At 47.0% G+C, this 13905-nt stretch overlaps 1 protein-coding gene across 2 annotated transcripts in view; it reads right to left on the bottom strand.

Annotated features, from left to right (window-relative positions):
• Positions 1 to 359: 359 nt before the first annotated feature.
• Positions 360 to 13905, bottom strand: part of PAFAH2 (platelet activating factor acetylhydrolase 2) — a 30408-nt gene continuing 16862 nt past the window's right edge. For both annotated transcript variants that reach the window (XM_088022555.1, XM_028113948.2), the window contains exons 8-11: positions 12777 to 12868; positions 10362 to 10532; positions 8421 to 8575; positions 360 to 2293 (exon numbers count right to left, since the gene is read on the bottom strand). In XM_088022555.1, the coding sequence (XP_087878681.1) occupies positions 2199 to 2293; positions 8421 to 8575; positions 10362 to 10532; positions 12777 to 12868 (513 nt within the window). In that variant the 3' untranslated portion in view covers positions 360 to 2198. The remainder of the gene's footprint in view (positions 2294 to 8420; positions 8576 to 10361; positions 10533 to 12776; positions 12869 to 13905) is intronic.

Below are 13905 nucleotides of genomic sequence, written 5' to 3'. Positions count from 1 at the left end.
AGGATAATTTTCAATTATATAAAGATTCACCTACTCCAGTGTTGCCAGATAAATGAGTCATTACCAGATCATAAACTGAAAGGAGGAGATGGATCCAGGTTTGGAGTACCTTCTTTACAAAACATACCTGCGTAGACATTGGACATATTTGCTGGGTCTCATGTGCTAATGCTGCCAGAACTAGCCCCCAGCATCTGCAGAACCAGCCCCAGGCACAAGAAGTGGCATCTACTGGTTCTGCAAGTGCGGAGGGGCTCTGGTCCCCGTATAGGAGTTTGAAGGCTCTATTAAATACCTGTATGCACGCTCATAGAAGGAAGTCCATAATGTGCTGCTGAGTAACATGGCAAGCCCAAAACTTCAAAATATACAGTCTTTTAAATCATATAAGGAATATTTACAAAACTGACCTTACATTGGGCCAAAAAGCAAGTTTCAACAAATCTTGAAGGATGAAGCCCATGGGGGTTATTTTCTTTGACCACAAAGCAATAAAGCCAGAAAACAAAAGCTGTAAGATAAAATCTCACATAATGAGAAAGTAGGAATCATACTTTTAAATAATCCATGGGTCACACATCCTTATGCTTAATCCTCTTAACGATTCATGATGCAGATCCCCGTTTTAGAAATTCAGGAACTGAGAATGGAAAAAGAACACAATTTGCTCAAATCTACACAGTTAGTAGCGGTAGAGCTGGGACTCAAAACCAGGATACAGAACTGTAGAGCCCAGTGCTTTAATGAATGATATTCTCCCTACACTCCGTCTCACCGGAATTCTTAAGATCCTCCCAAGGTCCACAGTCTCAATGGATCTGATATTTCATGTCTTAGAAAGAATAGCTGTTGAGATGGGAGACATGGTCCCAGCCTGCTTTGGTGGCACTGGCCTTGGATCTACTGTGTAGAGATGCATTTCCCTTTTGCTCCTGCCTTGTCTTGGGGTCCCCTACCTGGGCTGAGGTATGAAGTCTAGAGGAGTGGAGAGGAGTGTTTCAGGTTGATGTTCCCAGACAGCAATCCTGAGTTAGATTTCCAAGAAGATTTCCTTTCCTTTTAAAGTTTTTTTTTCCACATGGGCATAAGTAGTAAGCGAACAAAGAAAGACAGAAGGAAAAGTTACTTCCAGATGGCTCGCCATCTTGCTCTAATGCAGATTAAATAAAGAAAATATTCCAACATATCATTAGGCAAACATGAGTATTAATATCATTCATATTATAAATGGAACAGAATGGAAATTCAGTCTATATCTTGATATACATTTGAGGCTAGGGCCTCAGAGCCAGAAAACAATTACAGCACCCTGATTCTGAGCAAGTTGGAGACTCATGATATCTGAGGTAAGAGGCAAGACCGAAGCGTTCCTAGACATCTCCAGGGGTGGCCGCCTAAATTCTAACCAACCAAACTGCCTCCCTCCTGTTGCAAGGGCCTGTTCAAATGGCCATTTAATGGTGTTAGTCTACCTTCTCTATCTCTACCAACTTGTGTTGATTCTTGTCAAGGTACATTTTTGGCAAACCTCCATGACATCCAGAGCTTCCGTGATACCACTCTGGACCTCAGTTTCTCCACCTATGCTGTGAGGACAATGCTTCTGCCCTCCTCCATGGGCTCACAAGTCTGAGTCCTGACCATGTTTCATGCAACAAGAAAATATACAGAAAATTTGATGGTGGTCCATATCCTAGAAAGTTACCTAATGTGCTCAGAACCTACCAAGTGGCCCTGGGGAGGGAGAAGGCTGAGAGGTATGAAGAGATAGTGCTAAGCTGGGCTAGAGGTCCTGAAGGTGGGAATTTTACTCCATCCTTTGGCTTTATTTCTTGCACGACAGAAGCCACAATGGCCCAAGGAGTGGGAGCAGGCTGCTGGGTTAATATTGTTCAGCTTGGAGCTTGAAGCAACCCCCTGCCCCCGAACTCTACCCCACTGCTTGTTCCCCACACCATCAGGGTTCCATTCCCAGAAAGTCAGTTTGCCAATGAGCAAGTGATCCAAGTCCCAGTGTGAGTTTAAGATCAACAAGTCCAAGACCAAAGTACCCAGTTATCCAATCAGCAGCGCGATTATATCCTCTCAATCTGTGAAGAAGGATCACGCCAACCACTTCTTGATAGGCTACAGGTGTCCCTGGGCAGGCCCCAAATGGGAACTTAGCTCAGTGACTTTTCACAAATGACCAACTGTGCCTACAGGCTGGACAGATGGTGTGGGGCCCCTGGGGTGAGCGATGGTCCGATGCCTTCAATGAGGCTGTTCCACTGGTCATAGTCTTCCTTCAGTTCTGAGTGGGGAAAAAACAGGAAGATTAGGGAAATCTTTGTAAGGTAAGATCAAAGAATAGCTACTGTGGATTTCGTGGGTCACCCTGGAGAGGAGCACCAGGGGTACTAAAAGGACTGGTTAGATGGTTGTGATGGTGACAGCAGTGTGGTAACTACTATTCACTGAGTGCTTTTATTTTTTTACTTTATTTTATTTTATTTTTAAAGATTTTATTTATTTATTTATTTGAGAGAGAGAATGAGAGAGAGAGCATGAGAGGGGGGAGGGTCAGAGGGAGAACAGACTCCCCGCTGAGCAGGGAGCCCGATGCGGGACTCGATCCCGGGACTCCAGGATCATGACCTGAGCCGAAGGCAGTCGCTTAACCAACTGAGCCACCCAGGTGCCCTCACTGAGTGCTTTTATAAATGGGCTTCATAAATGACTTGCTTACCCCATAACAACTCAATAAGGGTAATAATAACAGAAGGCAGCATTTACTGAAGAGTAATTCATCCTAGAGACTGTGCCAAACATGCACTGTTTCATTTAATTTTCACAATATCCCTATGTGTTAAGTCCTGTATTAGCCCTATTTTACAGCTGAGGAAACTGAGGCTCCGAAAAGCTACCCAATTCACCCAAGGTCATTCCAGTGGAGAAGTGGTAGAGACAGAATTCAAACCTGGGTCAGAAAGAGTGAGAAAATGGAAAGCCTACATCTAAGCTCAGGGAAGCTGTTGAGCAGGAAGGAAGAGATCTTTTGCACCTTAGCCAGTGGAAGCACATTCAGGGCCACCTCAGTGAAAGGCGGGAGAGAACAGGATGGCAACATCATGAGGCAGCCTAACACTGGATAGGATTTAAGAGAGGGCCCTGGGGTCACAGGCAGATGGGTCTAACATAGCAAGAGCGGTCAAAAAGCGGCGAAGGCCTCCGGCTGAGGGAGCAGGGCACAGCTAAACAGGCAAGTGGTACTTTTGTTCAAAACAAACAAAAGCTGGGACAGAAACCAGGGACCACTCTCCATCTTTGGATCCCCAGTGCCCTGCCGAGAACCTGGCATGGAAGAGGTCCTCAACAAGTGTTACATATTCATTAATTCAAAAACTATTGAGCACACCCATGATGAGCCAATATGTTCTTGGTGCTAAAAATACATCCACAACACAAATAGAAACCCTTATCCTCATAGAGCTCATAATCTAATAGGCAGAGATAACAATAAACACAATAAATTATATAGGATGGGAAAAGGTGCTAAATACTATGGGAAAAAACAGAGGGCTGCATCCTATGGGGCCAGTGGGACACTGGACGTTGGCTTTGACTCTCAGAGAAATGGGGAGCCACTGGAGGATTCGGAACAGGGGCATGAGAGATTGGACTTAGTTTCTATCGGGATCACTCTGGCCGCTTGATTAAGAAAAGACCTTGTGGGGAGGCAAGGGCAGGGAGAGATCACTTGGACAGGGTAGAAGTCGTGGGGGTGAGGACAAGTGACGAGGTTCCATATGTAGTCGGAAGGTAGAGCCAAGAGGATTTCGAAGGGATTGGAAAGGGGAACAGAGGCAAGAAGGAAGATGTCAGCTTGAGTAAATCGAAGTCAGGTTTTGTTGGAGATGTCTACTGGACGGAGAATCATTGAGTGGCGGGTTATACAATTGTGATGTTCATGGGAGAGATCGAACTGGAGACATAAGGTGGGGCGTTGTCAGCCTGAGACTTTAAGCCAGGAGACTGGATGGATGACGTCAGGGGATGCGGACAGAGACAAGGTCTAAGCCCTGAGCCCCAGAAGCAGTAAAGTAGACCGAGGAGGAGCAGACATCCAGACAGGAGAAAACCCACAGCGGGGTGTCCTGGCAGCGAACACAGGGTTTCATGGAGGAGGGCGTCACCAGTTCTGTCAGAAGCTGCTGAGCACCCCAGCAGATGAGGAATGAGAACTCACCACCAGATTGAGGGCTGTGAGAGTCACCGGTCATACTGACAAAAGCAGTTCTCACAGGGAACTGGGATGCAAACGCCTGACTGGAGTGGGTGTAAGAGAGAATGCTAAGGGAAGAACCAGAGAGAGTAAAGACAGACATTCTTTTGAGGAGTTTTGCTGTTAGGAGGAATAGGGAAACGGAGTGGTAACCTGGAGGGGAAAGTGGGGTCAAGGGAGGTATCTTTTAAGAGAAATTTCAGGGTGAGGGGTGCCTGGGCGGCTCAGTCAGTTAAGCGTCTGCCTTCAGCTCAGGTCATGATCTCAGGGTCCTGGGATCGAGCCCCGCATCGGGCTCCCTGCTCAGCGGGGGGCCTGCTTCTCTCTCCCTCTGCCCCTCCCCCTGCTTGTGCTGCCTCTCTCGCTCTGGGTCACTCTCTCTCTCAAATAAACAAATAAAATCTTAAAAAAAAGAGAGAGAAATTTCAGGGTGAAATGAACCAAGTTGAGAGGGGCAAATTGATGATCGAAGATAAGAGGAAAACCCTGCTGGCACAATCACCTTGAGCCCACGGAAGAGGAGGGAAGCTGTGTGCGGGTGGAGGGCTCGGCCTTAGTTAGACAACTGACTGGGAGCTAGTAACCAGACGAGGAGCTGAGTGCACAAAGGTGGGTAGATAAGGCGCCGGGATTTCAAGGAAGTACTGACTACTTTCATTTTCTCAGTGAGGTGGGAGGCGAAGTTCATCAGCGGAGAGAGAGGAGGGGAGGGTGTCAGAGGTCTGCAGAGAAAGGAGAGGGGAGAGCGGAAAAGGGAGACAGAAGTTGCCTAGAGCTCACAGGACAGAAGCACCAAGAGAAAGTGTATGCCGGGGTCAGTGGCAGACATGCTCCCAGAGGTATTTATAGGAGCGGGGAGAGGTATACTTCACTGCGACCCATTTCGGTTTCCCGTGTGACATGTGGCCACCAAAATGCTTTCCTCCCCTTGCAAAGCTAATTGCCCCAAGCGGAGAGTCTTTGCCTTTTCAGACTCTGTCTCATCTCTTCTTGCCTGGTTACACCACAGCCTTCGAGCGGGGCCCTCAGCCTCTCAGACAGGCCCATCGCTCGTCCTTCAGGATGCAGCCAGACCGCACACACACGTCTAATTCTTGCCAGGGGACTAAAATCCACACTCATTTCAGCAAATACGTGTCTTCTACATCTGGCTTCTGCCCACTTCTCTGCTGTTATGTTCTACCAGTTCACTATCCTGAGCGCCAGATACACTAAACACAGTTTCTCCAAACTGACCACACAAGCCTCGGTGCCTTCTCTTTAGAAGAGCCCTGCCCCTTCCCTGGTGAACCAGACTCATCTGTTAAAGACAAGCAACACTTTGTCCAGGGAGCCTCCTCTCCTGACTGTCCCATCCCTTCTGTCAGCTAGGTGCCTGCTTTCTGTGTCTCCTCAAGACTGAGTCCATGCCTTGGTCATTAGAGTCGCTGGCAGGACAGTGTATCAGCTAAGTATGTGGGCTTTGGAATCAGACGATTTAGGCTGCATTCTGGCCTTGCCACTTAGTAACCAGATAACCTTGGACAAATTACTTAAATTTCCTAAGCTTCATATCTTCATCTATAAAATGGAGTTAATAATAAAAGTACCTACTGGAGAGGGTGGTCTTCAGGATTACATATAATGGTGAATCTAAAGTACTTAGGGGAAGGCCTGGCATAAAGCAAGTTCTCGATAACCTCCCTACAGTCTAAGACTCTCCTCCTTCCCATCCCCCTCTTCTGCTGGTCTCCAGTAATGAGCATTTTAGCTCAACACACATTGCTCCTAACTGCAGCCCAATCATGCCATGGGGGGCTGCCCTGTCATCTTTGGCTCTTTACCTAATGACATGATGCTAACAGTTACCAGGGAAAGTGGGCCGAGGACATGTAGTCAGTCCCCACTGAAGTCTAGAGTCATGGATCCATTCCTCTCCTACAAGGTGATAGGGTGATGCCCTAAAGTCTCTATTAACCCTGCAGTCTCTACACCCAGGCTGGCATAATGGCTCACAGGAGCAAGATGAAATGAACAGGCATGTAGATATGCAAATTTAGGTTAAAAAAAGTCAATACATTCATAACAGAACAAATTGTATTTTAAAAGCAAACTGAGGAGGGCGCCTGGGTGGCTCAGTCGTTAAGCGTCTGTCTTCGGCTCAGGTCATGGTCCCAGGGTCCTGAGATCAGCCCCGCATCGGGCTCCCTGCTCCGTGGGAAGCCTGCTTCTCCCTCTCCCACCCCCCCTGCTTGTGTTCCCTCTCTCGCTGTCTGTCAAATAAAAATAAAATCTTAAAAAAAAAAAATTAAATAATAAATAAATAAATAAAAGCAAACTGAGGGGTGCCTAGGTGGCTCAATCAGTTAAGCATCTGCCTTTGGCTCAGGTCACGATCCCAGGGTCCTGGGATCAAGCCCTGCATTGGGCTCCCTGCTCAGCAGGGAGCCTGCTTCTCCCTCTCCCTCTCCCTCTGCCTGCGCTCTGCCTATCTGTGCTCTCTCTCTCTGTGTCTGTCAAATAAATAAATAAATAAAATCTTTAAAAAAAAAAAAGCAAACTGAATTCCACACCAAATTTGTTAGGCAATTGTTGGACCTGTTAACGCACTCAGGCCATGTAACTAGACATCTAGTGTCCAGAGCACAGAGGTGACCGTCCTGCTGTATGTACCACATCCAGCATGTCACGTTCAAGTCAGGGCACCACACATTAAAAGGCACCCAGACAAACAAGTGCATCCAAAGGGGATAATAAATGGCAACATGGGGAGCCGCATGGGGAACAGGTGCAGGTACCACAGACATCTAGCTTACCGAACAGAAAATGCAGAGAAGACACCACTGGGGACTTCGAGTATCTAAAGAGCTGCCATGTGCAAGGGGTCTGAGGCTTCTCTGGGTAGCCCTTGTGGGGTGACCAGGGCAAGTAGAGAGAGTCAGAAAGGATCAGATCTTGCTCTTAGGCTAGAGTGAGGTGACCTTGGAAACTCGGGCTGGCCTGGCTCCCTTCTGAAGGAAACTGTACTGTGTACAACACTACTGAGGGATCAGTCTGGTGCACACAATGGTAGCCGCCTCCATTCTGGCTGGTTCAGAAAGGGACATCTGGTCAAGATAGCTCCGAGCCTGGGTGGGGCAGTGGCCTACAATGTGCTGCTAAGTAAAGATGAGCTGGGAGAATCAAGTTGTCTCTCTTGAATCTGGTCGAAGAAATCCCACAAAATATGGCAGTGAGCACTGGGAGCCACAGAGGAAAGGATGCCACAAGGCAGGGAGACCAAGCCATGAGTGGTTTGAGCCAACCGAAGCTATGAGGAACCAGTAACTATGAACAAGTAGATGCTAAGAGAAAAACTAGAGTAGAAAAGGAGGAAAATACAGACCAGAGGCAAGAGAAACAGCTGTCATGAGAGGAAGAGACAGAGAGACTGAGCCCATGAGAGAGACCAGAGAGAGAGAGGTCAGTCCTGTAAGTTACCTTGGTTCCCGTAACTTTTCACTTCCCAGGTGGCTGGGTGTACTTTCATAAACAAACTCTCCTTTTTTTCTCAAGGTAGATGATGGAATCTCTAGTCCTTGTAACCAAAACAAGCCTAACTAGACTATCCGTCATAAAACGAGAGGCGGAGAGGGCTGACCCTCATAGCAGCACACTCCCCGTGCTGCTTGACTGTGTGGTGGGAAAAAGGAAGAGAAGATCTCCTCTGGGTGGAAGGCTAGGCCAAAGACCTCTACAGGCCTTGCCATTTAGCTGGTCTGTGATGGTATGACACTGGTCTTAAGCCTTCCATGCTTTGTTTTGTTTAAAGCACTTCTACAAACTTAGCCCATTTATCTTCATAACCACCTCTGCAGTACAGATGAGGTGAGTGAGAATGAGTTAGGACACAGGTCTTGGAGGAAAGAGAGAGGTGAAAGTTCCATTTACAGTGAGGAAACCAAGGCTCAGAAGTTAAATGACTAGGCCAAGGTCATCCGGATAGTAAGAAACAGAGTCAGGGTCTCCAAACTTAACAGCTAAGTTTTCTTTCTATAACTCTGTGCAACTCTCTCCTTCACTCAGGTTTTCCTTTTGCCATAAATCTTCCTGACCTGGGACATGTCAGGATGGGCCACTGGGTAGGGAAATCTAAGGGACCCCCACAGCTGCCCACAAACCCCGGTTCTCTCCTTACCTAGGTGCTTCTGCAGGAAGGCCAACATGGCCCTCACCATAATCTCCTGACCTTCATATGGGTCCAAGCTCCCACGGGTTTGAGGGGAGAAGAATTTACCAATCCAGTTACCAGCCACAAAAGCAAAGTCAGTTTGACTCCGATGAACAGAACCACTAGAGGAAAAGAGAAACAAGTAACTGGTACAGGTCTGGAGATGAGGGCACAAAAATATTTGCTAAGCACCTACCACGTGCAAGGGGCTTTACGTGCGTTATCTCTGAGTTTTCATCACAATCTCGGAAGGGAAGCACTTTCCTTTCAACGGAATCAGAGGAAATGATCTGCCCAAGGTCACACAGCCAGGAAGGGACAGAGTTAGGACTTGAACGCAGGTGTGCCTGGCTTCAAAGCTGCCCTAACTCCTAGGCCACAACGTCTGACAGTGCCGGGGAAGGGTGAGTTAGATGGAGTGGGCAGGCACAGGGCAAGGAGGCAAGGCCTGCCATCCCTGCCATTCTGCTGTGATTATAAACTATTGCACCGTGGCTTTTCCCTGGTGACTTCTGAACAGTCACAAAACATATCAGCTCCTTCTTCATCAGAATCGTGCCACAAAGTGAACAGGAAAAGGAATCACCTGCATTTATTGAAGTAATCAGAAAAGTGAGGGCAAACGCCTATAAAAGAGGGTTTCCAGATTAAAATTTAAGTTCCTAGCTATCAAATACACTTAATTCAAAAGTGAAATACTCACTAGGTTCATTTTGGGCTATGACTCACAGCTAAATATTTACTAGTCATTTCAACGAGGGAAGGAAATCGAAACGCTCAATTTTGGTTGACATCATGCAGAATACCCGACTTTTTAAAAAAATGTGTTGTTTAGGGCACATGAAAAAGTGTAAAGAATAATATAATGGATACCTGAGTATCCAGCAGTCGGTTTAAGAATTTACACAGCCGGTAAATTGCCTTTGGGTTCCCCTTCCCAACTGCTCTCACCTCCCTTCCCTCTGGAGGTCACTATTATCCTCAAACTGACTGGCGTGGGGAAACTGTCAAGCAGTCAGTCCCCTGCTGCCATAAGACCAAAAGGAAAGGGGAGGGCTGGCCCTAAGGAAGACAGCCTACCCAAGAGGAGCAAGGGAAGAAGTACTGTTTACCAAGGGAACTCGCAGTATTCCAGCACTTTGGATTCAGCATTTCAACTACCCGAGTGATTCCAGAAGCCTGTGACATGTAGTTACTTGTTTTGCAGAAATAGGACCTGGGATCCTCGAGGCATGTGCAGTCAGGCTCTGCTAGGCTCTGAGTGCAGGGCAGAAGCAAGTCGAAGATGTGTCAGTGGGCCTTCAGCCCTGCACCCGAACTCTGTGCCACTTTCGATCTATGGTTCGGATCTGAAGGTCACTCAAAATTTTCTTTCTGTGATAAGTGGTTCCTGAGAGAAAACCATCTGATAGTGCTAGCAACTGAAGTGAAGAGAATATGGTTTCTCTTGGGCAGAATACATATGGTTTATGGAAGATATATGAATTGCGGTATTCAAGGTCTCCAAAAGTCTATCTTGTGACTGTCAAGGGTCTATTGTATTTACACTCTTCAAAAGACTCACTAAAATTCCCAAATGAGGTTAGAGATCTCTGGAGTCCAGCCAGACCCATACTCTCCCTCTCCAACTCACAATCCTACAATACCTTTTTTCCAGAAGGCAGCAGGTAAATCCTGTCAGCAAGTCATACAAACTAGTAAAGGAATTCCTGTAAGTGGAGCTAAGTGGAGGGGGACAGATAGGAAACCCTAAAGGAATTAAGACTTTGCACTTCAGGAAGTACTGAAGTATCGTATTAATGGGTAGAACTTACGGATAATTTAGAAGAAATTAATAAGAGAGCCACGACCGAGTAGCAAATGGAGAGAACACTGGGGATCATGATCACGACCCTGGGGCTTACTCACAGGACAGTTATGATCCTGGACTGTTCGTGCTGAGCACATATCTTCTTCATCAAGTTGACACTCTCCATTGTCTGGAATTTCTCAGCATTGATAAAGAACACAGGGCCTCGGGCTTTGGGGTAAAAGTCATGTTCCAGAGGAAACATCCAAGCATCCAGAGCCACAGCACACCTGTGACAGGACCAGACATTTGGAACTGCCATGCGGAAACCCAGGCAAGAATAGTTAGGCCGGTGGGGGAGGGGCAGGGTTCTTCCCTTCACTGGGACAAAAGCTCAGAAAGCCAGGAAGGGGGTATCAGGGCCCAAATCCTTAAGTTAGGATCTTGGATAGAGATCACTTTCACCTGTCACCAAAGATCCTTCTAGATTTTATTTGTTTGTTTGTTTATATTTATTTATTTTAAAGTAGGCTCCATGCCCAACGTGGCGCTCAAATTCATGACCCTGAGATCAAGAGGTGGATGCTCTACTGAATGAGCCAGCCAGGCACCTCAGATCCTTCTAGATTTTAAACTCTCTGGCAGGGTGCCTGGGTGGCTCAGATGGTTAAGCATCTGCCTTCGGCTCAGGTCATGATCCCAGGGTCCTGGGATCGAGTCCCGCATTGGGCTCCCTGCTCCTTGGGAGCCTGATTCTCCCTCTGCCTCTCTCTCTCTCTCTCTCTCTCTCTGTCTCTCATGAATAAATAAATAAAATCTTTAAAAAATAAATAAATAAATAAATAAATAAACTCTCTGGCAGCAAGGATCATTTTCCTGGGTCTACCCTCAGGCAGCTGACCTGGGTTACTCAGAAGGCACTTCATTCAACATTCATTGAGTACTTACTATGTGCTTAGCCCTGTGCTGTGGATACAGAGATAAATGGCATAGTTTTTGCTCTTAAGGAGCTCCCAGTCTAGAAGGGGAGACAGAACAGACAAGGTAACAAAATAGAGCTTAGCGCCCTGACTGCACAAGGAGCTTATGTGAGCCCACAGTGTGCATGGCACAGGGGGTCAGGAAAAGCCTCCTTGGTGCCACAGCTCAAAGACATGGCCAGAGTGTCGAGCAGTAATCTGTCACCTGGGGCAAAACTAAGGCCCCAAGATTAGCTCCTCTCCCCTACTCAGAGTTCCTCGAGTCTTCTCAACCTCAATAAAGGACAATCATCTCCCACTCAAATTCTAAAACATAGCCTGACTCAAATTTGTTTCTCTCCAGCCTGCCACCTCCATCCTAATGCCGATCCATCACCTCTGACCTTGACTCTGAAACAGCCTTCCTCTAACTAGCCTCCTGGTTTTCAGTCCTGTCCTGCTACGATCCACTCTTCATACAGTAGCCAGAGGGATCTTTTATTTTTTTTATTTTTAGGTTTTGTTTTTTTTTTAAGTAGGCTCCATGCCTAGCGTGGAGCCCAACACAGGGCTTGAACTCAGAACCCTGAGATCAAGACTTGGGCTGAGATCAAGTTGGACACTTAATCCACTGAGTCACCCAAGTGCCCCCTTGAGGGATCCTTTTTTTTTTTTTTTTAAGATTTTATTTATTTATTTGTTATTTGACAGAGAGAGACAAAGCGAGAGAGGAAACACAAGCAGGGGGAGTGGGAGAGGGAGAAGCAGGCTTCCCGCTGAGCAGGGAGACTGATGTGGGGCTCGATCCCAGGACCCTGGGAGACGAGCCAGAGGCAGATGCTTAATGACTGAGCCACCCAGGCGCCCCCTTTGAGGGATCTTTTTAAGATTTTTCTCAGAGTCTGGCCAGCTCAGTCAGAAGAGTATGCAACTCTTGATCTTGGGGTTGTGAGTTTGAGCCCCACGTTGGGTGTAGTAATTAGTTAAATGAATAAAAACTAAAAAAAAAAAAAAAAAAGATTTTTCTCTGCTTAAAACCCTTAATAGTTTCCCATCATACCTGGAATAAAATCGAACTCTCTTACTCTGGCCAAAGGCCCTGTGATCTAGCCCATTTATCTTTCTGATCGTATCTTGACCCACTTCCCCTACTCACTGTGCCTTTCCCACACTGACACTGACACAGCAAGCTTCTTTCTGCCTCAAGGCCTTTGCATTAAGCTGTTCCCTCTGCCTAGAATGATGCTTCCCCTAGACCTTCATATGGTTGGCTTCTTTGTAAGTCTTGGCTCATGTCACTTTCTGAAAGAAGCCTCCAATTACTCCAGCATACCAGCTTGGTTTATTTTCTTCACTACACCTGAGTGCTGAGGATTTGGCTGTTAGCTTGTTTATTCATCTGTCTCCTCCCACAATAACATAATTCCATGAAATCAGAGACCTCGTTTTCTTGTTCACCACTGAGTCCCCACCCCCCAAACAATTGTGCCTAGCGTGTAACACTTGCATGACAAATACTTGCTGAATGAATGAATCGTGCACGGAGCTCACAGAACATCGATGGGACACACTCACCGAAACTGGGTCTCCTTGGCCAAAGCCAAGACCGCCGTGGCCCCGCCAAATGAATGTCCCATCACAGCTACGCGGCTCATGTTGATGCTGCCCTGAAAGCAGAGAACTGAACCAAATCAGAAATACGGGGCTGCTTTTTCAGGAATTCTTCAGAGGCAAGAGACAAAGAGTGAGACAATGAGGCAGAAGCACCATACAGGGGGGTGAGCTCCCGTCTGCACGGTAAGAACCTCTTGCTCACCAGAGAGCGGCCAGTCAGGCAATTCCCAGGCCGAACAACTTTCTGTAGTCAGGAATTCTGAAAACTACGTTTTTCATCTTTGTTTTCATAATCATACCACCTGTAATACCTGGACCAGGGGAGACACCCAAAAATACATGAGTAAACGACTGGGCATAAGTGATGTGACTCCACACAGATGCATCTGTGTAAGGGCACGTTAGGAACAAGAACTGTCTCCAACCCCTAGATCCCTGCCTTACAACTGGTCCAAAGTGTGACAAGGTGCCAAGTTGAGGACAAAATGGAAAGCTCCTGCTGCCTCCACTTCCCTCTGAAGCAAGGCCTGCTTGTGCAGAAACAAACCCAGCTTCATCTGCCTCTGGATATCTGTCCTGACTTTGATCCAGCAGAGGAAGTCTGCTTGCTCTTCCATGCTCTGCAAGGATCTATTTCGAGTTGTCCCCAGAAGGCTGCAGGGCATGGTTATATAAAAAGCCACTGCAGTCGCCTTCCGAGGGGCTTGGGAAATCTCTCTGGTCTTTGCAGCCCAGCCTCTGCCTTGAACCCCTGCTCTCCTCTGCTTCCCCAAATTTCCACCCTGAGGCTCTATACCTAAATCCTCTCCCTTTGCTTAGTACCTTCAGACTAACAACTGGTTGACAGCCGCTTCAGCTTTTTTTTGATAGGTTAATATATTTATATACGCCAAAAATCAGGAGCATATAGCGAAGTCACCCACATACCACATTCCCTTTCTACACAGCTGCCCAACACCTACCCCCAAAAGGGGCCAGTTTCTTCAGTGTCTTTGGAGAGCTTACTTATGCACACATAGGTAAATGTGAATCTGTATGTCCCCACTTTTTACACAAAACTTACCTTTGTGCATAGTAGTATTAGTTACAT

Source organism: Eumetopias jubatus, unplaced genomic scaffold (genome assembly GCF_037043125.1).
Source record: "Eumetopias jubatus isolate StellerSeaLion01/CBP00866 unplaced genomic scaffold, mEumJub1_p1.0 scaffold_4, whole genome shotgun sequence".
In the NCBI taxonomy this organism is placed as follows: Eukaryota; Metazoa; Chordata; class Mammalia; order Carnivora; family Otariidae; genus Eumetopias; species Eumetopias jubatus.
Note: the sequence above shows the minus strand (reverse complement) of the source record. Positions and strands in the feature narration are given on the sequence as shown.